Genomic DNA, 24,193 nt, shown 5'->3' with positions numbered 1-24,193 from the left:
TGAGGTGTTTGTATTTCTGTTTGTGGACCCTTAACATTTTAGTAGAAGATTCACCTTTCATCTTTAACAATCTCTGTATTTTCTCTTCCTCACCGTGTAGGAAAAATCCCCATCAGGTTGATTTGAGAACAGCCAGAGTGTTTCTGGAAGTCGCAGAGCTGCACCGAAAGCACCTGGGAGGACAGCTGCTCTTTGGTCCTGACGGCTTTCTGTATATCATCCTGGGAGACGGGATGATCACGCTGGACGACATGGAAGAAATGGATGGGCTGAGGTAAAAGTCACAGGGAGCAGGTGCTCATTGGTGTTAAGATGTTCGCACTGGCCAAAGGAAGGGTCTGAGCTAGGGAGTTAGGAATCCTTAAATAAAATATAAAAAAGGGATGGAGGGGCTGGGGTGGTAGCTCACCTAGCACGTGCTAGGCCCTGGGTTCCATCCTCAGCACCACATAAAAATAACTAAATAAAGGTCTTGTGTCCAACTACAACTAAAAATTTAAAAATTAAATAAATTTTTTAAAAAAAGGACTCAGTGGTTAAGCACCCCCTGGGTTCAATTCCCAGTACCATTAAAAAAAAAAAAAAAAAGAAAGAACCATCTTTGAATCACATCACTTGCCTAGGTAAATGACTTTAGTTGTCAGTGTCAGCATTTGTAAACTGAAGAGGAATTCAATATCATGCTGATATAATGTTGCATACTTCTGAGCTGTGGGGACTGCGCCTATAATACCCAGCACTGAGAAGTGCGCGGTATCCCTCTCTGGTGTCAGCAGCCCTGCATGCCCACATAGTCCTTGGTCACCTTCTAGCTATGTCTTGGAGGGGTGCCTTATCTGAACCCATTTAGCAGTGCCTTCTCTGCCCCTCCTTTCACTTTCCACCATATGGAACTTGGAACCTTAATAATGTTGTCTTGAATAAGCAGATGGTTCTTTTATTCATAGAGCAATGTCACCACGTTTAGTTTAGGCAAACGGAAAGCACTTATGCCCTCCTCCAATTTCTCAGTGATTTCACAGGCTCGGTACTACGGCTGGACGTGGACACAGATGTGTGCAGTGTGCCTTATTCCATACCAAGGAGCAACCCGCACTTCAACAGCACCAACCAGCCCCCAGAAGTGTTTGCCCACGGGCTCCACGATCCAGGCAGGTGAGAATGCAAACCTGTCTTCGCTGCTGCTTTAAAGCAGGACTGGAATTTGGCAACTGGGAAAAGACAGAGGGTGTCAGATCACAGACTGCCAAGGGTGGTGCCCCGTGTTGTGACGGAAATCTTACCAGGTCATTATCCAAGCAAGTCTTCAGCCCTCTTTGTTCTATTAATGTGTGAAGCAGATTGAGAAAGCAGATTAGACAAGGGAAAGGGCAAATTCATAGAGAAAAATCTGTCTCATGTTTGGGAGGGGGAATTTTTATTTGCTAAACATTATTGAACTTGTAGATTTCTATCTGAATAATTTTAAGCGATCATTAACCTTTGGATTTGCTTCCTTAAACCCGCCTAAATTTTATTTTCTTTATTGTCTTCATCTGTTTGGTGCTGCTATAACAGAATACCACCGATTGGGTGATTTATAAAGAATAGAGGTTATTTTGCTCATTATTCTGGAGGCTGGAAAGTCCAAGGGCATATACTGGCATCTGCTGTGTCATCCCATGGTGGAGGAGAGAGGGCCAGAGAGGGAGCAAGAAGGGAGGTAGAGGACAGAGACAGAGGTGGCCAACTCATCCTTTTATCAGAGCTCACTCCTGGTGTAACTAACTCACTCCCACAATAACATCATTCATCCACTCACCTCGTACAGGCCTCACTGGGAGAGGTGGCGCAGGCCAGTACTATCAGCAGCTGGGGAAGCTAAGACAGGAGGATCACGAGTTCAAAGCCAGCCTCAGCAAAATCAAGGTGCTAAGCAACTCAGTGAGACCCTGTCTCTAAATAAAATACAAAATAGGGCTGGGAGTGTGGCTCAGTGGTTGAGTGCCCCTGAGTTCAATCCCCGGTACGCCCACCTCCATAAAAGGCCTCACCGCTCAACACGGTTGGTTGCACTGAGGATTAAGAGTCCAGCACATGAACGGGGTAGGACACAGTCAAACCACAGCTCTAACCTATTAAATGTGGGTGATAACAACTACGTTGTAAGGATGCTGTTGTAATTCAATAAAAATCTATAGGTAAAGCACAAAGTACCACTCTTGGTAGTTCTTACCATAACTTCCCTTAACATAGGATGAGCAGAGTTTATTTGCAAGGAGTTGAACTAGATGTTAACTTTTTTTTTACGTGAAAAAAAAATTACAAATACTAAAGGAACTCATTGGCTGCTTGCCTAACAAACCAAAAAGAAACAAAAACTAAGAAGTGCATAGAGTGAGAAATTTTAGGTACCCTGAAAAATACTCCTCGGTATAACACAGAATTCCATGATGAAAGCCCCACCCGGTCTGCAGTCTATTATTCTTACTAAGGGGTATCTGGCCACATTCGTTCATTTATTAGCTGAGTTATTATTTCTGTTTAATGTTTATTGAGTGTTCACTATGTGCAAGGTGAATATTTCTCAAAATTTTTTATTTTCATAATCCCTCATGCCCTTCATCTCCCCTCCATCAAAGCCCAGGCCCACAGTTCATTTCCTTTTTGGCATCTCAGCAGATCTTAAAATCTGTTCGACAGGGAATACTTAAGGTGGGTTCAGGATGTGGGGGAAACTGTCACATTCCATTCCGATGGCTCAGAACTCACAGATACCACCAGCAAGCAGCACTTTGAAGTCCAGCAGCCTGAGTCACCACAAGCCCACTGGAGCCTTCTTGCAATCTTCCTGGGGGTCCTGAATCTCGGTGTGAAAACACAGATGAGGTGCCTCCCAGAACATAAGTGTGGCAGGATGCCTGCGCTGTGGAGTCCCACCTCCTCTGGCGACAGAGGGCCGCAGAAGGAAATGTCAGTGTTTATATTCCACCTCCTTCCAAGAGAATTTTAAGCTGAAAAAGGTTTCATAAAGCTGAAAAGAAACTAAATTATGGGCTAAAAGCAAACCTCGCTGTTATTAAGCAGCTGACTGCGGGGTGCTAACCTAGGTATCCCATATACAGTATCTCCTTTATGTCTCTCAGCAGTGATCAGAGGCAGCCAGCATCTGCACCCCCAAAACCCTCCTTTTTAATAGACTTATCCTTCAGAGCACTTGTGAGTTCACAGCAAAATTGAGCAAAAGGTAGTGACATTTCCTGTGCACCCCATCTCCACTGAAATATAGCCTCTGCCATTATCACACCCCGCTGGAGTGAGACATGGGTTCCAGTGATGGTCTGATATTGGCACAACAAAGTCACCCAGCACCCATGGAGTGCATTAGGGAGCACGGTTGGTGGTGTATTATTTGGGTTTGGACAAATGGATAATGACCTGTAGCCACCCTAGTAGCATCCTATTGAGCAGTTGCACTGCCTGGCCCCTTTTATGTAAGAAACTGAATGTAAAGGGTCCCCCAGTTCTCAGTGGACCTGGTGGCAGCCGGAGCCAGCTCACAGCCCCCAGCCATTCCACCTCTGGGAGAACTGGCCTTTTCTTCCAGATTTGCTGTTTCTTGTTGGAAACAAGTCAGACCTCTTTTTGCATAGTTTCTCCATCTTCAAAAGAACCGTAATACAGGAAAATTTTCTCATGCCATGTGGGTTTAGTTCCACCTTAAGTCACAGCATGTCTGTGCCATGATCCCTGCCAGGCATTGTCTTGGGTGAATCACTGAATTAAAAGGGGACAATAAAAGGACTGTTGCCTCAGAATAACCAACCCATCTTTGGCAGGTCAGGCGAATAGTTTCCTTATCATGAATGGGATCATTTGGAGCCAAAAAAGTTGTTGTTTTATTTTGTTTAAAAATAATTGCTACATAACTCTCATGTCTTTAAGACCCAGACTCTACGCTCATTTTTTAAAAAATTTTTAAAATTCATTTAATAGCCCCAGTGGTTTGGTTTTGTTTGTAAGTAATTAATGTATTTTGTTGGCCCAACATAGTGATTCTCAATGGGATGATTTTGCCTCCAGGGGACCTTGGCAATGTCTGGAAACATTTTTTTTTTTTTTTTTTTGGTTTTAACAACTGGGTAGGATAGGGATGGGGGTAAACTGACATTACTGGCATTTAGTGGGTTGAGGCCAGGGATCCTGCCAAACATCTTCTGACTGGCAGGACCGCCCCACCCCTACCTCCAAAATAAAGATTACCTGGCCCAAATTTTTGAGCAACCTAAAAAAGCAATACAAGCCTGTTTTTCACATTTTGGAGAACTGATTATTCAAACTTCATTCTTCCTCCAGACTCTTTATGCTTACTCCTTCACTGACTTAAACATTCAACAAATACTGAGCCCCTCTTCCATCCTCAGCTTTGAACTAGGCCACAGGAATATAGTGATAAGGAAGCTGCAAGTGATGTCTGCCCCTCCTAGAGCCGAAGCCACAGAGGTTTCTGGACCCCAGAGGAGGTGCAGAGACCCTGAAGACAGAGTAGACATAAAAGTCCTTCGCGCTTGTGGGGACCAACTTTATTTCACTCTGGCATTGGAATCCATGTTTTCCTCTGTTGGAGCAGAGCCATGCTGAGCTTTAGAAAGTAGCATCAGAACTAATACTACCCCAAACTAACCCTCTAACTAAGATGATATCACGTGGTGCAGATGTGGTTGATAGCACTGACTTTTATTCATCGTTCTTTGCCAATGTCTTGTACATAAGATGGCCCCTAAGAACAGACCAACAAGTGTTTGAAGACAGGGGACACAATCCCAAAGAAGGGAGATACCGAGAGAAATTAAGAAATAGACTCCAGAGGTAATTAAGCTTCAGCAGAGTAAACAAAACACACCAGGATGTTTCCGTTTTGGTTTCTAGAAAATCCAAACTAAATTGCTCATAGGATCCTGTCCAGCCCACAAAGGGTTCCTTCCTATGTTGGGAGTCTCCAGTCTGAGCTTGGAAGATGCCCTGGTAGGAATTAATGGGTATCCACCTCTTCCGTTATGCAGATGCGCTGTGGATCGACATCCCATGGATATAAACATCAATTTAACAATACTTTGTTCAGACTCCAATGGAAAAAACAGATCGTCAGCCAGAATCCTACAGATAATAAAGGGGAAAGATTATGGTAAGTTGAACATAATATTTGTTGATTTTTGTCTTCCTTCCAGTTTGGTTTTAGTATATTAATTGAAGAGAAAAGGATTTCTACAAAATGAGATTTTGAGCAGGCCTGAAAACTCTGATCTAAACAGTGGTGAGGAGGTCAATCACTCATGTTTTAAAGATCTGGGGACTCTCACAAGTCCTAAGGGTTCTATTTAGCTGATTGCTATTCCATTCCCATGGATTGAATAGTTCCCCTGTAGGTCCAAATAATGTAATGGTTTCAAAACTTAGTGGCTTCTACTTTGCTCATCTGCAAATCAACATGAATAACTTCAACTTATTTAATATAATAAGGGAGAACTTGTCCTAACATCTTATACACAAGGGAAAAAAAAGTCTTAAAGGTAAGAAATTTCTCAATACTCAACGTGCTAGTTTCAGCAATTAGGAAAATTATAAGTGCTTCAAATAAGAATGTAATTTTTTTAAAGGTGTTTATTTTAGAGAAAACAAAGTAATCGACTTGTAAAAACAAGTCATGGTGATGGGGTGCTTAAACATTATTTTTAATAACATGATTACTGGGATATTTAGAGAGAACATATAAAAATATAAAATTGGGTAATTGTGAAGTCCAAAATACTTAGTATTTTCAATATTTTAGTATAGATTCCTTTTGAAGGTGGCTGTATATTAGATATCAGTATGGTTCAGAAAACATAGTAGATTAAGATTATTAAAATGATTTCTTCTTCTATTTACTCATTCAATACTGATATTTATTTAGCACCTGGAATGAAACACCTGTGTTAGTCCATGTGGTACTCAGTTCTTGTACTTTATTTTTTTTGGGGGGGGGGGCATATTTGTGTATATGTGAGCATCTTATAAAAGCCAAACCAAAGAATAATGTGGCTTAGGGGAAAAAAATCTAGTGAGCACTTGCTCAATGGAATTTGGCCTATATCATAGATTAAATTCTACAATTACATTAATTGAGGTTGAGCTAAAACTAATTACAGTATCAACAGCTCTACATTTTTGTATTTTAAAACATGTCCACAGGGCTGACTGCATGCCAGATCTGTAGTCAGCACTTTATAAACCTTATTCATCTCATCGGTAGAACAATTCTGTGTGACCTGCACGGTCATTGGCCACATCCCTCTTGGATGAGTAAACTGAGGCACAGGTTAATTATCCTGCCACCCAGAATGGGAAAGGGTGGGTTTGAACCCAAGCAATCTGACTGTAGAATTCACAGTCAATTACACTGCATCTCAGGATGTTAAGTATATAAAACTAGCCTTTTCTAATTGTCATAACATCATATTCATTATAATGGTATGAGCCAAGCAGAGGGCTTTGAAATTACATTCCACAAAAGCTTTGGCATAACAGACTGCCTGTTCATGGTGACTTATTTGATATTAAAGACGTAAAAAGCAATTTTCAGGTTAATTTGCAACTGGCTTTGGAACTTTTCTATTGCAATTACCAGACATATATTTTAAGTAAGTAATAGCAAGCATGGCAAAACTGAGATGCATGACTATACACACGTAATTCCAAAGAAATTATTGGAGTGGATTTTGTTAACCACACGACTCTATAAACGAAATTCTTAAAATATTTTAAGTGAAGATGTTGACTAAGTGACAGTGCTTTTAAATATACAATAAATGTGGTTTTAAATATCTTTTATGTACTATGCTTTTATTTTCAGTTAAGTGTGAACTTTTAAAGATTTTATATAATTTGACAGAGGTCTGGTTTGATTTACTAAATATAAGTGGAAGTATTCTTCCAAAACATTGACTATCTTAAAAATTAAGTTGTTTTTTTTTAAAGTACATTGATTTTAAAGTAATAACCACAATTTCCAAAATACCCAAATTCTAACTGTATTGAAAACTTGATATATCCTAGTGTTCATGACAATAACCAGAATCTGTATTCTCATTTCATTAAAATTTACACAGAGATCTTTTAAATCTTGATGTTATTTAAAATAAGACTAATTATTTTCACTAAATATCTAAAGCAAGGATTCATCTCTTGCAGCATGTAACTAATTTCAGTCAAGTTCCTGAAATAATCATTGCTTGGCCTGCATATTTCCTTTTTCTTGATGGAAATATGTTTCTTTTGATCTATGCTATATTTCTTTCCAGAAAGTGAACCATCGCTTTTAGAATTCAAGCCGTTCAGTAATGGTCCTTTGGTTGGTGGATTCGTTTACCGAGGCTGCCAGTCTGAAAGACTGTATGGAAGCTATGTTTTTGGAGATCGTAATGGGTATGTTTCCTGGTACCACAATTTGATATACCAAATGACATATTCATCTTTCAGTCAATTGGTCAAACCACCACAGAGTATTCAAATGATTATCTGCCTTAGGGAGTCAGACCTGGGACACACATGAATACTACAGAGATGCTTTTCAACAGCCTTGATTAAGTTCATAAAATGTTGAAGGGTTCGTGAAGTCTTCAGATGGACTTTTCATAGTATTTAGGCTTTTCCCTTCATCCTCAACATAAATGTACCAAGTATATAGTTTGAAAACTGTTGTTTTGCATGAGTTGTGAATTTTTTTTTGTGTGTGTGTGTGTGTGATACTGGGAATTAGAACCCAGGGTCTTGTGCATGCAAGGCAAGCACTCTACCAACTGAGCTATATCCCCAGCCTGAAAATACTTTTTAAACTATCTTAAAAGGCTAAATTTTTCTTTCTAAATTTTTAAGACTCTGAGAAATAGAACATAATTCGTCTCTATGGATAGGAATATTATAAAATCAAATTTTAGCATGACTTTTTTGAAGTCATATTGTGGATAATTGTAAGAAACTGATGAAATCCACGTGAAGAATCTTGTTCCCCAAGTCTCTAACATGCCGGCACATGGCAGAGCTGAAATGCTTGGGTGCTATAAGGAACCCGAAAAGTACACTGACCCCGCACTCTTCCTCCTGTCCCTCTCTCTGATCAATAGCACAACATGGAGTCTAGTCCTGGAGAGGAAGTATCATTCTCTGGATGAAGGGGAGGGCTTTTTCTCATACTCAGGTACTTTTAGTGTCCCCTCCAAAGTATTATCTTTAAGCACTTTCTCAGCGGATGGGAATTTCATAGTACTCACACGGATAATGGGCTATATATTCTTCCCTTGAGAAGCCAGGTCTATGACACAACAATTACTTCACTGCAAATTTTAATTGAAACATTTTATCGTCATCTTTAATCAAAAGCATGTTTTCATGGTAGGTTTCTGGTATGTTTTTGCTTTAGAAATTTCTTAACTCTCCAGCAAAGTCCAGTGACCAAGCAATGGCAAGAGAAACCACTCTGTCTTGGCACCAGTGGCTCCTGTCGAGGCTACTTTTCCGGTCACATCTTGGGATTTGGAGAAGATGAATTAGGTACTGTATGAATTACTTCAAATAAGTTCCATTCTCACTTCCTTGCTCAAGATACTTTGTTCTGTCCTAAAGAATAACAGACTTGTCCTACAGTGCTGGACATGTCATCCACAGCAGAGGATAAAATCCACTGGCGAGATGAAAGATGGGCCCATTATGTCTTCTTTTCTAGTAACTTTTCCCTGGGGAAAAATACCTTATCTTCATTCTCAAAATATAAAACTAATAAAACAGGAAAAGAGGAGGCATGACAAAGAAAGACTTTTGAGGTCCAAATCAAGAATTTTTAAATGTCTTCTGATATTTTCTCTGTTTATATTCTGTATCTGAAAACCTTCCATCTACTTGTGTGACTTGGAATGAATGAATGAATAAATAAATAAATAAATAAATAAATACTTGTTGGAATCTGAAATTCCCTACACCCTTTATTTTTTAATTTTAACTTAAAAAATTTTTTTCCCCATTTGGGCATGGTATCTGATTTGTAGATTTTCTTTCCAATAGAATAGAAATGACCTATTGATGATCCATGGGATGCCTTTTTTTTTTTTTTTTTTTTTTTTTGGCAAGCTTAGCAGACTGTACCCAGGAAGCAAAAAGAAGTTGAAATTGGAATGTGATCAAACAGTGAAAATTTTACTCTCTTTCTATTTTAAATTACAGGGATAAAGGTAGCTTTTATTATTTCCTTTAAAGAACAATATCCAAATAAACCATGGCTCTTATGTTTCATCAGCCTCAGAAATGAATTTCTAGTCATTGAAAGAGTACCTGTTTCCTATTTCAATCAGAACACTTTCTCTAAAAGTCCAGATTGATTTTCTTTTTACATTAAGTGAAAAGATTCATCAGAAATAGTTCCATGCCACTCACTTAGATTAATAAGGAACTCAGATAAGACTCCTGCAACACATAAAGTATTTCAGAGTCATGGGAACCTAATGATTCAAAGGAAGGAAGTCCATCTGTTCTTGTCTCAGCAGTGAAAGCATTTTACAACCAATTTTTCCCTGACATCCTCCTACCCCACTCAAAGAAACCCGACAGATACTTTTTCTTGCTTACATCTTCTGTAATGTAATTTAAATTTTATGGGCAAACTTTGATTTTAAGAATAATTAAATTGTGGCCGAGTTAGAAATTAATGTGTAGATGTTGTGATTGAGTCATTTTGATTTTCATGGACAAGAACTCAACATCAATCACATTGGCATCATTGCTATTGGCTCAAATATCCCAAATATCTGTGAACACTTAAGAGTATGTTGCGTTGGGAGCAAGACTGAAAAAAATAAAGTGTACACAATCCTAACTCTACAACCCTGTATATGCTTCATAATTAAAATAAATAAGCCAAGTGTGGTGCACATTCTGAAATCCCAATGACTCTGGAGGCTGAGGCAGGAGGATTGCAAGTTCAAGGATAGCCTCGGCAGTTTAGTGAGACCCTGTCTCAAAATAAAAAATAAAAAGGACTGGCTCAGTGATAAAGAGTTCTTGGGTACAATCCCCAATAAATAAACAAATATACTTTTGATGAAATACTTCTTAGCTGAAACTCTCTAGCTTTAATTCAAGAGCCATGTAAGAAAATGAGCAAGGTTTTGCACCTTTTGAAGCAAAAAGTTTTGAGAGTCTGGTGTTTGGGGTGTGTTACTTTCTTCAACTATAAAGTCAGGATGGCTTTGTTGTAAGAATTAAATGAGGTAAACTTATAAAGCATTTGACTTTTGCTTATGTCCTTTTTCCATTTCATGTTTATTTTCTCTGAGGAGTCTATATTTTTACCGTAAACCTTATGACATCTTTTCAGGAACAGAAACGTAGTTATATGCCCAGTAAAAAGATGGAACCTTCTTCCAGAATACATCAAACACTATTTCATGAGTGTGGACAGAATGAAAATTTTAAAACCTGATAGACATATAATCACTAATACAGCTTCTAATTTCTATTCATGTGACTCATTCTATACATTGACATATGATATCAATATCCCCCTCACTCCTTCTCCCTTCCTCTCCCTCTCTCTCCTCAATGTTTATTTTAATATCTTTTTAAAAGCTCCAGATTAAAAATGAGCACCTCCATTCCATCCGCTCAAATTAACAGTAACAACCTGGTAACCAAAACCTTTCAATCTTGGACAAAAGATAAGTTTAAGTAAAACGTATCCATTCGACACTCATTCCATAAATATTTATTGAGCACCTACTCTGTTCTAAAGGGATACAGTAATAAATAAAAGACAAAAAAAAAATTCTGCTAACATAAAACTTGTAAATGAGGAGGACAATTACAATCTTTTAAAATATACTGTAGGTCAATGGTAATAAGTGCTTTAAAGAAAAACCTAGGCGCAAAGAGGGGTACTTGGGAGTTGAAGAAGTACAGTTTTCAGTACTGCAGTCAGAAATGGTGATACTTAAGCACAGAATCAAAGGAAGGGAGATGGTGGCCCTAGTGGAGGCTTGGGACAAGCCTGCCTCACATGTTCAAAGCCAAGAGGCCAGAGAGGCTAGAGAAGGATGGACCAGGGGCAGCAACGGGGGGCTCTAAACAGGCCACTGTCAGGACTTACTTTTGCTCTGAGAGAGATGAGCAAGGGCTTGCCCCGGAGCCTTAATGGGATATGGAAAGAAGTGACTGGAGTCCAGAGTGTTCTTGACGCGCCCTGAAGTTAGACTCATCTTTAGGCCAAGGAGCTTCCTGAAGAGGAATGCAGATAGAGACAGAGAAAAATGCATGCAGTGCTATAAATTAACTTCCTGTTATTTCTTTCCTCAACAGGTGAAGTTTACATTTTATCAAGCAGTAAAAGTATGACCCAGACTCACAACGGAAAACTCTACAAGATTGTGGATCCGAAAAGGTGAGGTTTCTTTTTATTCTTTGCAATCAGTCAGGTAAGAGTCTTCCTCCAGTTATTTGACTTCATTCAAATGAGGCGCGGAAGAGTCGTATTTAAGCAGTCAGCTGGGATGGACACTTCACCCATTCCATGTGCTAAGGGCATCCCGAGAGAACCCTCTACCCCATCTTCCAGGGCTGCACTTAACCTCTTGGAACTCTAAGGGCTCATTCATGCTCCTGTCACCCCAGCATTGTATTTGTGAAATTTGAGTTCTCGGTTAAAAGCCAGGGGAGGAACTCGACGTGTGAGGCAGTGGCTTCGGCTCTGGTGTTGGAAGGAATAAACCCCTTATTTTTGAGAAAACGAGAAACATGCTGGCAGACGTTGCAGCTGCTAGTATGATTTTTCTTAGGTCATCAGGATGAGTTGTTTTGGCAGTTCAACATCTGAGCTTCATTTCGAAACTATCTGAGAGCTCAAGGCTCTCATGAAGACGGCTGTGACCAAACAAATGAAAACCGAAGAAGCACTTTGTTATTGGCCTCAGCCAAGGGTAGAGTTGACTGTTTTAAGCCTTTAAAGAATATGTTCATCCTGCTCCTGCTCCTTCTCATCCTCGCATCTCAACATACAATTTGTCCATCAGCTTAAATCATCATTAATCAGTTGTTAATTTCATGCATGAGACCCAAAGTACCAGAAGTTGCTAAAATTATAGCTGTTAAATAGATACTAGTTAGAAGTTTAGAAAAAAACTCACTATATAGCAAGACCTAAGAGTTATCACTCTTTAACCAGCGATGATGCTGCAAATTCCAGATTGCTCCTACATGAATTTTGTAGAATTTTAAGTCTCTTTCAAGAGAATAAGTTCTAATAATCTGAAAAGTTTGTGAACAGGATTTAAGTATGTGAACAGGATTATTTTAGAAATATGAGCTAATTACTAGCATAGTAGTGTTCAGGATGTTGGCATCACAGCAAAAATGTTTTTTCAAAACCTTTGAGGCAGAATTTAGAGAACATCAACTTTAAAAAGAGAACAATATAAAGGCATTCCTTGAAAAGTTGACCAAAGGCATTGATGTAGTTCCGTTTTTAAATTACTATCTGTAAATTGTCAGTTGTGTGTGTTTTCCTGAAAGAGCCACTGACTAACAAAACGCATGTCCTTTTCCCTTTTTTATACAATAAAGCCCTTTCTTTCCCGGGGGAAATATGGGTTGACATTGGCTACTGCAGAACAAAAAGTAGAATTACGCATTTTAGCTAGGAACAGTGGTGCATGCCTGTAATCCCAGCAGTTCTAGAGGCTGAGACAGGAGGATCACAAATTCAAGGACAGCTTCAGGAACCTAGTAAGACCCTAACTCAAAAAAAAAAAGGGGGGGGGGGCTGAGGGTACAGCCTGGTGGTATAGTGCCCCCAGATTAAATCTCCAGTACCAAAAAAAGAAGAAGAAAATGAAAAAAAAAAAAAAAGAATAAGCCCCATTTTGAATGGTCTCTGGCCAGTATCACATGTCACATGCTGATAGCATTGCTTTCCCTATTTGAAAGTACACGTTATCTTTCACAACGGGAAAATTATCCATCCATACACGGTAGGGATTTTATTTTTTTTTTTTTCTTTTTGAGTGTGAAACCAGTGTCCTCTTTAAGAAAAGCAAAGAAATAAATGAAAAACTATCAGACACGTAGGTACTTGTTGAAATTGGCAACATTAAGAATAAAATTTAAACCAATGTTAATTCATGAAATAGCAGCTTTCTAATGATTTTTAATGAGGTGTAGGGATTTCACTCAGATCTAATGCAGTTAGTTCCAAAATAGTCATTGTTGCTCCATTATGTTGTCAAACTCGATGTGCTTTTTGCAAGCTTCCTGGTAGTATTGTAATGAAGTCTCCCTTCTCACAGAAAAAAAAAAAAAAAAAAAAAAAAAATCTGTCTTCATCTGGTTTGTTTAGTCTGTTGGTGAGTGGAGGTGGATTTTACACCTTCAGTCCATTATTAGTGTCTAATTACCAGGGTTGCCATAAGGGACCTTGGCTTGTGATCTTAGGGCCCCCTCTAGTAGGGTGGTCTCAGAGTGACATCCTGAAAGCCTGACTTCTCATTATGGTGCCTGTTTCTGGTGAGTCATGTCATGTGTGGGGCCAGGGTTAGGTTCTGTGTTTGCTTTTCAGGAGGTGGGGGAGGTGACAGAGTCCCTAAGACACCGTCCTTGGACACGGGCATAGGCGAACACTTTAAAATCAAACCGACTATAAGAAAACTAATGTTTTCATAAACATTTGTTGGGAGCCTCATGCTGTTTCGATTTGGACGCCAACGTTTATTATTATAGTATTTCTCCCTAGATGAGTTGAAGTTCTTTATAAGCAGACACTTAAGTATGTGAACAGGATTATTTTGGAAATATGAGCTAATTACTAGCATAGTAGTGTTCAGGATGTCGGCATCACAGCAAAAATGTTTTTTTCAAAACCTTTGAGGCAGAATTTAGAGAACATCAACTTTAAAAAGAGAACAATATAAAGGCATTCCTTGTTATGTAAAAATCGAACTCAAATTAAACTCTTAATTGTATTCTTGTGGAGAAGCCCCCAGATTTGTAAGAATAATGTTTTCACAATAACTTTCAAACATCAATGGCTTTTGTGGCCCTGGAAAAGAAAATTACCAAATTATAATTTTTTTTTATTTCAAGAAGTTAAATTTTTACTGCTTTTTTTAATGGTTTTTTGCTAGACACACACAATGAGATAATTTAGAAATCATATGCAATATCTCTTGAGTCGTTGAGGCAAAAGCAGAGGAGGTTCCAAAATTACCACTTCAATCGGTTAAGGACAATTTGGTCCAAGGCTATGAATTACCTAACCATTTACATAAGTTTCAGGTCATTTACAGTAGGGCCACCCTCCCAGAAAAAGATGGTGAGATAACCTGCAGTGAACATCAAATGTCATTACTTCCTATGAAACAAAAAAGAAAATTCAAAAATAAAAGAATACAACCATATTTCCCTCAGGCTTACCTAGCCTTCAGAAAGAACTTAAGGAAAAAAAAAATCATCTGTAGGAAAACAGCACAGGAATAAATTTGCCTTCCTGTCAAAACACTGAACACCCTTATGGGATATCCTTGGGGATGGAGCAGTCACGTCTCATGGCAGAATGGAGGTAGGATCGAGTCAATACCAGTCACCTGGCTGGCTCACCCAGCTCCCAGGGTTCCAGAATGTCTGTAGTACTGAGTTCAGCATGCCCTGACCTGGCAGACAAATAGGTTTCCATATACAGAGCACAGAATCTAGTTCCACTAAGTAGTGCCATGCTGGACTGGTCAGGAGCAAGGCTGTCCTGGTACCACAGAGTCAATTGTCTGCTCTCTGAATCTTCCTCAGATGGGATCCACCCATGTCATTCCACCTACTGTGCCCTGTTGACATCAAAAAAGTACAGGTGATCATTCTTTCCCTACCACATTTCTACAGAAAGGCCCCAAAGAGATGAATAATGTATTTAAAACCTATTAAATAAATCTTTAGTATTAATGGTGCTCTTTCCATTCATTTTTGTAATTATTTTCAGGTAATTTCTCAACATTTGAGGTTCTCTTAGTACCAAAATTGGGATCCAGAGGTCCGTGGAGGTTTAATGAGCATTTAATACCTAACTTTCAAATGTTCAAGTCTCATCATTGATTCTTGGTCTTTACTAAATCTTTTCAGAATTAATCAAATGGTCCTGGAGGATGGAATTAAAGAATTCTGACAGAGTTATGTAACTTCCAAGCTTTATTTCTACTGAACACATTTTTTTTCTGTCAATTATGAACAGATGGTCCTTCAACATTTTTTTTTTCAGATAAACCTAAACCAAATGACGTTTGCTTTCTTTCTTTCTTTCTCTTTCTTTCCTTCTTTCTTTTAATTTTGAAATATTTCTAGGGTTTATTTCTCCAGGAATCTGTAAGACATAGTGATTCTGAACCATGCTGATTCACTTACTTTGTACCCACTATTATTATATTTCAGCATGTTGCTTATCTGTTGCCCAATCACGTCCCGCAGACCATTTCCTTAAGAGTCAATAAACTAACAATGCAAATTCCAGGCTTGAGAGGTCATTTTATAGAAATGTGGTATTTCCAAATTCCTCCATGACTAATATCAAAACTGCCCCTCACGTCTCCTTCCCCACTCCTGCCCTCCCCCTCCGAGGTGCCACATGCACCCTTTGTTTATTCTTTCTTAATATCGTCATCCTATTCCTTCTGACGTTGGATGCTGCAGACTGAATTTTTTTTTTTCCTCCGAAACAATCACTTCATAAGGGGAAATGGGTTCTGTTTATCCTTTGCATGTGTCTCAGGGAGCTGGCAGGCAGCTCTCTCATCGTAAAGAAAGTCATACATAATAGAGCAGCTTTAGCCCAATAAGCCAGTCTAGTCCCAATTCATCAGCCCAAGTTTTATGCAAGTGGCCCCCTAAGTTGATAAATTCCCACAGTGCCTGTTGACCCAGCTGCCAAGTCCTCTTGCAGCAGGTGGTGTTTTCATGGCCACCCTGGCAGTAATACAAACTGTTTAGCAGCTCCATTGACCTTTCAGCTATTAACAGGGATACAGGCTCCACCAGGGACCAGTTTTCAAACATGACCGAATTTCTTAACACTAGAGGTCATGAACAAGTACATGCCCTATAAAAATCCATTCAGCATGGTGGATTTGGAGTCTGAAAGACAAGGAAGCATTTTCCACATTTTTTGCTATTATTATTAATTCTGCTTCTCCAGTAACCAAAAATGGATACACAGTTATCTGCCTGCTTGTATTTTATTCCTTATATACTATATTTCATGTGTGGTAAAATACCTTTCTAACTGACAAATCTTTCCTAAGCTGCCACATAGCATCTGAAATTTCAAAGATATTTTATCAAAGAATTGGGAAAGATCAAAGTCAGAACTTCCAATGAATGGATAACGTACATATATAATATATGGTAATGGACTTAGTGTAACTAGAATTTTATTCATTCTGTAGCAATATTTGCATATGTATGTGTATGTATGTGTCTATCTGTGTGTGTGTGTGTGTGTGTGTGTGTGTGTGTGTGTGTGTGTACTTAACAGGGATCACTTAAATATACTCAGGCAATACCTGCAATGTTACATAGGGACATTTCCTATTTTAAAATGAATAGAAAAATATTTTTATTCTTGTTATTTATTAGCATATTATAGTTATACTTAATAGTGGGATTCATTTTAACATACTAATAAATGCATAGAATATAATTTTCTTCATTTCAATCCCCAGAACTTTCTTTTCCCTCCCCTTCTCTCTTCCACTGAACCACCTTCTGTATTGTTTTAGTCTTCTTTAATAAATAGAAGATATTATAAAATAACTTGTGAAAAAAAATATAACCATCCTGCTTTGCTGGGGATTGAACCCAGGGGCTCTCTACCCCTGCCCTCGGCCTTTTTAATTTTAATTTGCGACAGTGTCTTGCTAAGTTGCCGAGGGTCTCACTAAGTTACCAAGGCTGGCCTGGAACTTGTGATCTCTCTGCCTTAGCCTCCCAAGTAGCTGGGATTACAGGTTTGTGCCACTGTACCTGGCTACCATCCATGTTACTTTTTTTTTTTTTTTTTTTTTGTAGTTGTAGACAGACAGGATGCCTTTATTTTATATATTTTTATGTGGTGCTGAAGATCGAACCCAGTGCCTCACGAATGCTAGGCAAGTGCTCTGCCACTGACCTACAGCCCCAGCCCCTATGTTACTTTTAAACACTTTATATGTCTTTTTTTTTAATAGTCATATGCCTATTCTCAAAATGCTAATAGATTTATATTTATAAATTGCACAACTAATTCTGTGTTTTTTCCCTGCTGATTTCCCACAGCCATTAAGATGAATCTAAACTTTATTTTTCCCCAGATTTGTGGCAGTATAATGACTTATAAAAACAGTATATGATCTAGTGTACAGTGTCTCCTCTTATTCTTGGAGAATATGTTCTAAGACCTCTAGTGGATGTCTTAAACTACAGATAGTACCAAACTCTATATGTGCGCTTTCTTTTTCCCCAATACATACATACCTATGATAGCCTATTTTATAAATCAGGTACAGTGACAGATTAACAGCAACAATAACAAAGTGAAACAATTATAACAATATGCTGTAATAAAAAAATCTATTTAAAATGTATTAATTGTCTATTTCTGCAATTTTCCAGTTAATATTTTGGATCATGATTGATCGCAAGTAACTGAAACCTCAAAAAGCTAGAGGGGTAAACAACTATAAACTGCACAATGTTTTGATAAATGTGAAATGATTACATGATTACATGAAGCTAATTAACATATCCACATCTCACATACTTATCGCTTTTTTAATGATGAGACTATAAATGTCTTCTGATACATATTTCCCTGTTTCTTGGAGATGTGACATGATCCCAGCATTCAAAGGAATTTTGCTTTATAGTAATTATATTCTTTCTTATCAGTTCTGAAATATTGGGATATTAGCACATTTACTAACTAAAGATTGCTATGAAAACAATTGATGGGTACTTAGAAATGGCATTTGTTGAAATGTATATAAAGCAGAGAATGTGAATAACGAAGAATACCTTCTTTAAAATGAGACTCATTTATTGTCAAATGCCCACAAGCATTTGTTTTAATTCCCATGCCTACCCCTCCCCCACCATTCTTCCTTTGGGGACAGTGCTGCAAGTCTGATGTCATTAGTCCTTCTGAAAGACCTGTACTGAAAGGCCTTGACACACCATATTGCAGTACCTGAGGGAAAGGCAGGCAGATTTTGTAAAAAGACATTTTCTATAGGAAGGCAAAACGTACAAAGAAAATACCTGCATCTTAGCGTCATTTTGTTACTAATTCATTTGGGTTGAGTTAAAACATTTCTTGCTTAAATGACTTCTTTTTCTAAACATTGGTAAATGGATCAATAAGTATAACATCAAAATTTTGGAATTTGCTGGACTTGGTGGCGCACACCTGTAAGCGCAGCTGCTCAGGAGGCTTAGACAGGAGGATCGAAAGTTCAAAGCCAGCCTCAGCAATGATGAGGCACTAAGCAACTCAGTGAGACCTGTCTCTAAATAAAACACAAAATAGGGCTGGGGTTGTGGCTCAGTGGTCAAGTGCCCCTGAGTTCAATTGTCACTGAAATTGTCTTGAGAGAAAATGTAAACTGACATTTGGGGGCTCTTTTGTAGGACAGAATCTTGTTTCAAATTTTAATTTTCCTTTAAAGCATTTAATGATATTTTAAATTTGTACCTTCATATAATAAGTAAATAAACACTGGTAGATCTGTTGCTCTTGGGTGGAGGAAAAGACATAAGACTTTATTTTCAGGAGATTTCTAAAAGAAAAATACCGCATTCTTTAAGTTTTTGAATTATGTTGTAATCAAAGTGCTATTTATTCTACTTACTAATATTAGTGTCACTATACTGAATTAATTTTGTCTCAAAAAAATGGATAAATTTAGAACAAAACCCACTGGTATTATATTTCATGCACATTAAAAATGCCTATTTTTCCAATTACAGATTTTTTTAAATTTAGAACTATAACATTTTTATAAATCATGTTTTATGAATTAAACATTTAAGTTAAAAGGATAATTAGGAAGCGATGGCATTGACTTTTTGATTATACCCTAATTTTTCAGGTTTTTTTCCTCATATAAAAGCAAATGCAAATATAATGCAAGGTTTCTGATTTAATGAGTCTGCATTTATTTTTTATGTGCATCCTGTGTTCAAGATAGTGTTATGTGCTATGGAGGGAGAACATAAATGAGAACGTGGTCCATCCCCCCAGGAGCTCATTTTACTGCTGGGAGATTGCACGTATTATCAAAAACATAAAAAATATTTTTTGAGATAATAACACTTTAGAACAAAAAACAAAAACCCCCGTGCCAGAACTTTACACATTATATATTGCCAAATGAATGGCCTGAGGTAGAAGGTTCTAAGGTAGGTGAAACTCACTATGATTTGGCCTCTAAGCCCCACGCTGTTCTGCTACAGTGATATTTTCTTTAACACTGTTAATCTCAAATATGAAAGAGAGTGATGTCTGTTCGGTATGAATATATACACTGAGAGCCATAGCCGAGTCTGAATGAAGCATGGCATTTTTGCCAGAACGGAGTGGTTGAGAGGTGACGCCAGCAAGCCATTGAGATGATAATGGTTATGTTAAGCTGTGTATATTAGACTCCTACTGTCCGCCTAGGCCTGCTACTTTGGAGTTCTAGCGCTACTTTGGAGTTCTCGTGGGGATTCCCGGAGAGTTCCCATTGGTTGGGGAAGTGCCTGAGGAGGGATTTCCTGTTGGAGGAGCCGGGTGGCGTTCGGGAGAGTTCCCGGGGAGCGTGTGTGGAGTGTGTTGGTGGAGTTCAGAAATAAAGTTTGTTCCTGCTTCAGTGGCTCGTGATTTGTGCCCAGCCAGACTGCGGCATATATATGAATCACATGTAGCTTTTCATGTCTCTGCACAACATGAAAACTCTGTAGCTTACAGGCAAGTGTAGCCAGAATGTTAAGGAAAAGAGAACATCCTGAGCCCAGCTATTGCTCAGGCATAACCTTCATAGCCGGTGATCATATAAAAAGTGCTATATATTGGGCTGAGGTGGTGGCTCAGTGGTAGAGCGCTCATGTAGTATGGGCGAGGCCCTGGGTTCGATCCTCAGTACCAAATAAAAGTAAATAAATAAAATAAAGATATTGTGTCCAACTATAACTAAAAAAAAATTTTTTTTAAAGTGGTCTATTGGTCTTTGCACCCCAAAGAGGCATCCCCAGCCCAGCATGGCTCTCTCTGGGTTGTACTTCTTGCTGAGTTCGAAGCTCCTCTTCCATCACCATCTTGGTTTTGCCTAATTTTTTTTTCTTCTTTCTTCCTTCCTTTCTTTTCCCCTCCCCCTCCCTTCCTCTATCTTTCCTTACTTACTTCCTTTCTTCCTTCCTTCCTTCTTTCCTTCCTTCCTTCCTTCTTTCCTTCCTTCCTTCCTTTCTTCCTTTCTTCCTTCCTTCCATGAGTACTGGACCCAGGGCCTCAGATATGCTAAGTAAGCACTCTACTCCTGAGCTAAATCCCCAGTCTCTTTATAAAATTTTAAAATTTTGAGGCAGGATCTTACCAAGTTGTTGAGGCTGGCCTCAAATTTGTGATCCTCCTGCCTTAGCCTGTTGAGTGGCTGAGACTACAGGCTTGTGCCACCATGCTGGACTTTGTTTCGCCTGTTTTCAATCTCCCCAGGCAGCCTCCATCTACTGCTGAGCTGCTGAGTTGCCCAAATTATCTCCCAAGGTACTAACTTTTGTTTTTGTTAATGCTTTACTTACAGCATCGCACAGATCTGGATTTTCCCATAAACCCTTGTCTTACAGCCAGCTTAGGCTGCTATAACTAAATACCTGTCTGGCTTGAAAGACAGACATTGATTTCTCATCAGGTACCAGCTTGGTCAGATTTCTGGGAAGGTTCTTGTCCTGGCTTGTAGGCAGCAGCCTTCTCACTGAATCACACCATGGAGAGTGAGTGGGAAGTTCTCTTTTTTAGACAAAGACACTAATCCCATTTGGGAGGCTCCAACCTCAGGAAGTCACCAAAACCTGGTTACCTCCCAAAGGCCCACCTCCTACCACATTGGGAATTAAGTCCTTGACATGAATTTAGGAAGACACAAATCCTATCCAGAACAGGAAATATATCAGGAAATCTATGAGACCTTATTATGTGAAAGATTTTTCAGGAACGTGTGCTTTGAATTAAAGTAGAAGCATCTATTATTTTACATTTACCACTAATAGTTGTAGTCGACCAATCTCTGAAGTTAGGATGTCATTATGCAAACATAATGTAACAAATAGCGAAGGGAAATTGAAAAACTAGACCTTGTCTTTTTATCTAGCAGTAGATAATATTATTTTGTTTATCATTTCTCCCAGGTTTTTCCTTTAAGAAATCTTATTAACATTTCATATCCTTATTTTCCTTGGAACTATAGACAATGAGTTAAGCTAATAAATTTAGTGTTGGATATATTCCTTTTCAGATATGTGCATATTGAGGTGATGATGATTGCACAGTGAGATTAATAGGGTCTGAAATGTGGGTTCCTTGTTATCTTTTCCTGAAGTAAGAAGGCCAGGTGAGTGGGAAGAATATTAGGGCAGGAAAGAGTTCCAGTACTGTCTGTGACTAGTTGCAGTGTGAAAGCTGTTTGATCCCTTCTATATTTCCTGATCTTTTAAATTTGGGGAGGGCAAAGCCAGACCTCTGTCATGAAGATAGAATTAACACGGAAGTTATTAAAAAATCTAAGTGGTTTCAGCAGTTGCTTTTCGTCTGGTTGCATCTTTAACCATAGAACAGAATTAAACAGGTATTTGTGAAATTCCTGGTAATTTTTTTAACACTACGCAGCCATACCTGTGTGGACTTCTGTCTCCTTTGAACTTAGCACCAACTCAGTCCAAGGTGTCCGGGTGTTACAGCCAGACAACAGGCTTAGTGATCAGATGAAGTGAGTGAGTCTGACATGTGAGGGAAGAGACCTAAACCTCAGAAAACCACAAAATGAAGACAGAGTTGGTCAGCTGAAGAAAGCTGAGGCTCAGCCCCCGTTTTTTTTCAGCGTGTTTCAAAACAGAGAAATTTTTAGACCTATCCAGAAGTAAGACAGAACATTGACTTTCTCCATCTTAACTTAGAATTTCAGAAATATATAGTACAAGTGAAAAAAAATTAATATGATATGTACTATACATAAATTCAGAGCTATTCTTGAATTTAAGTATTCTTTGCCTTTATTCTAATGTCAGGCTCACTTGGAAATATATAGAACAGTATTTCTGCAACGAACATATGATATAATGTCAAAGAAATGGCATTTGATTCCTTGGTATGTTTCAAAAAGAAAAATACTGTTAGGAAAATTGTATTACCATTTATCCAGACATGACATCCCAGTGGGATCAGAATTGCATGATTATAATAAATAGATTCCCTTTCCTCTCCTCTTCTACCTATCAAATGGTTGTTTTATAAGTGCATGAGATTCCTCCTAACACCCCAAATGAATTTGAATGTCAAATTCCGTTCAAAATCTATGACCAAATGGCCAAATACAGTCACAAAATATACTGTCAAATCCATCCAAATCCTGAACTCTCTTCCTCGTGAGTAAACTGACACAGAAAAGAAAAATGTTGATGTGTCCAGGAAAAAGATTCAGTGAGCAAACTAAAGACAGTTATGAGGGGAGAGAATCACTCTGTGTATTGACCTTGGAGAAAGCCACTAAGATGAGCATTTAAAAGATGACACAGCAGTTATCATCCAGTGCTTGGTGTACTGCCTCAAGGAACAGGAACAGGAAAATGTCCCATCACAAGGCATTTTCCACTTCTTTATTCTTTTTGAGGTAAAAGTGCTGAGTCTTAGCTTTTAAAATAATGGGTTGTTCAGATGATCATTGTGTACCAAACTGCTTACAGCAGGGAAATTCATTACACAGAGAATCTGCTGGGACAGAGAAAGACTGCCTCCCTGTCCAGAGGAGAGACCCCGCCCAACTGTAAGTTCTCAGAGCATTCTGTTCTTGGAAGCTCCTAAACACGCTAATTAATAGCCACATTCGTTGCTCCTGGCTGAAAATGATCTTGATTTAGAATAGTGCCTCTCAAACTTGAACATGCATATGAATCACCTGACAGACTTGAACTCTGCCTGGTCTGAACTGAACTCAGTAGCTCTGGGGTAGAGTCTGAAATCCTGCATTTCTAAGAAACTCCCTGGTCATGTTCATGCTGCTGACCTGGGACTATAGTAGACTTACGGATTTTTTCCTAACTCATGAGAAAGGGGAAAAGCATGGAAGGAAAATCGTTTTATATGTGTTACAGGCGTAGGAAACGCTTTTCCATGTGTCCCAGTGTGACTATGGATAAAGAATAAAATGAGTGCAGTGGTGCATGCTTGTCCACAGTGACTCAGGAGGCTGAGGCAGGAGGACTACAGGTTCAAAGCCAGCCTCAGCAATTTACATAGGCCCTAAGCAGCTTAATGAGACTCTGCCTCAAAATTTTTTTTAAAGGGTGGGGGATGCTGAAGATATAGCAGTACCCCAGTACCAAAGTAGTCAGTTCTTACATCAAGTTTCCCCCCAACTCCCACCTCTAGAGATTGCTAAGAGAGGCTGTAGAATTATTACATCTCCTAAAACCTCCAACGAGTCAGAATTTATGAATGCATATTATGCATAATCTATAGATCTTGTTTTACAACAAAATGAATTTAAAATCTGGACACCTAACAAAAATTTCCTTTTTGTGAAAGACAAAATAGATTTTTGCATGCTCACTCTGAGGTGCTGGCCTACTCAGATGGGATGAATCCTAGCACTTCCACACACATTCATAAAGGACTTTGCATCCCTTGATTTACTTGTCCATTTATTAAATGTCATTCAATTAGAACCACCCATAATCCCACTACCCAGGGACATTCACTGTTCGCCTTTCCTGTTCACAAAAGTCATCACATACCATGTGTGTTTTAAATTACTGAAGCATCCCAACTTCTCTGTTTCAAGAAAGTATCCAAACCTTTGCACCACTACACAGAGCCAGCCAAAGTAGGTTTCTAAAAAAACTGTCTTCAATTTCTGAAAACAATGCTTTATATATT

At 38.6% G+C, this 24,193-nt stretch overlaps 1 protein-coding gene across 1 annotated transcript in view; it reads left to right on the top strand.

Moving 5' to 3' along the window:
* The window catches only part of Hhip (hedgehog interacting protein), a 95,829-nt gene that overhangs the window by 59,254 nt on the left and 12,382 nt on the right, over nucleotides 1-24,193 (top strand). The window contains exons 6-11 of the mRNA XM_076864830.2: nucleotides 101-274; nucleotides 1,012-1,155; nucleotides 5,043-5,164; nucleotides 7,320-7,443; nucleotides 8,438-8,568; nucleotides 11,362-11,443. Of these exons, the coding sequence (XP_076720945.1) occupies nucleotides 101-274; nucleotides 1,012-1,155; nucleotides 5,043-5,164; nucleotides 7,320-7,443; nucleotides 8,438-8,568; nucleotides 11,362-11,443 (777 nt within the window). The remainder of the gene's footprint in view (nucleotides 1-100; nucleotides 275-1,011; nucleotides 1,156-5,042; nucleotides 5,165-7,319; nucleotides 7,444-8,437; nucleotides 8,569-11,361; nucleotides 11,444-24,193) is intronic.

This window comes from Callospermophilus lateralis, chromosome 8 (assembly GCF_048772815.1).
Source record: "Callospermophilus lateralis isolate mCalLat2 chromosome 8, mCalLat2.hap1, whole genome shotgun sequence".
Lineage (NCBI taxonomy): Eukaryota > Metazoa > Chordata > Mammalia > Rodentia > Sciuridae > Callospermophilus > Callospermophilus lateralis.
Note: the sequence above shows the minus strand (reverse complement) of the source record. Positions and strands in the feature narration are given on the sequence as shown.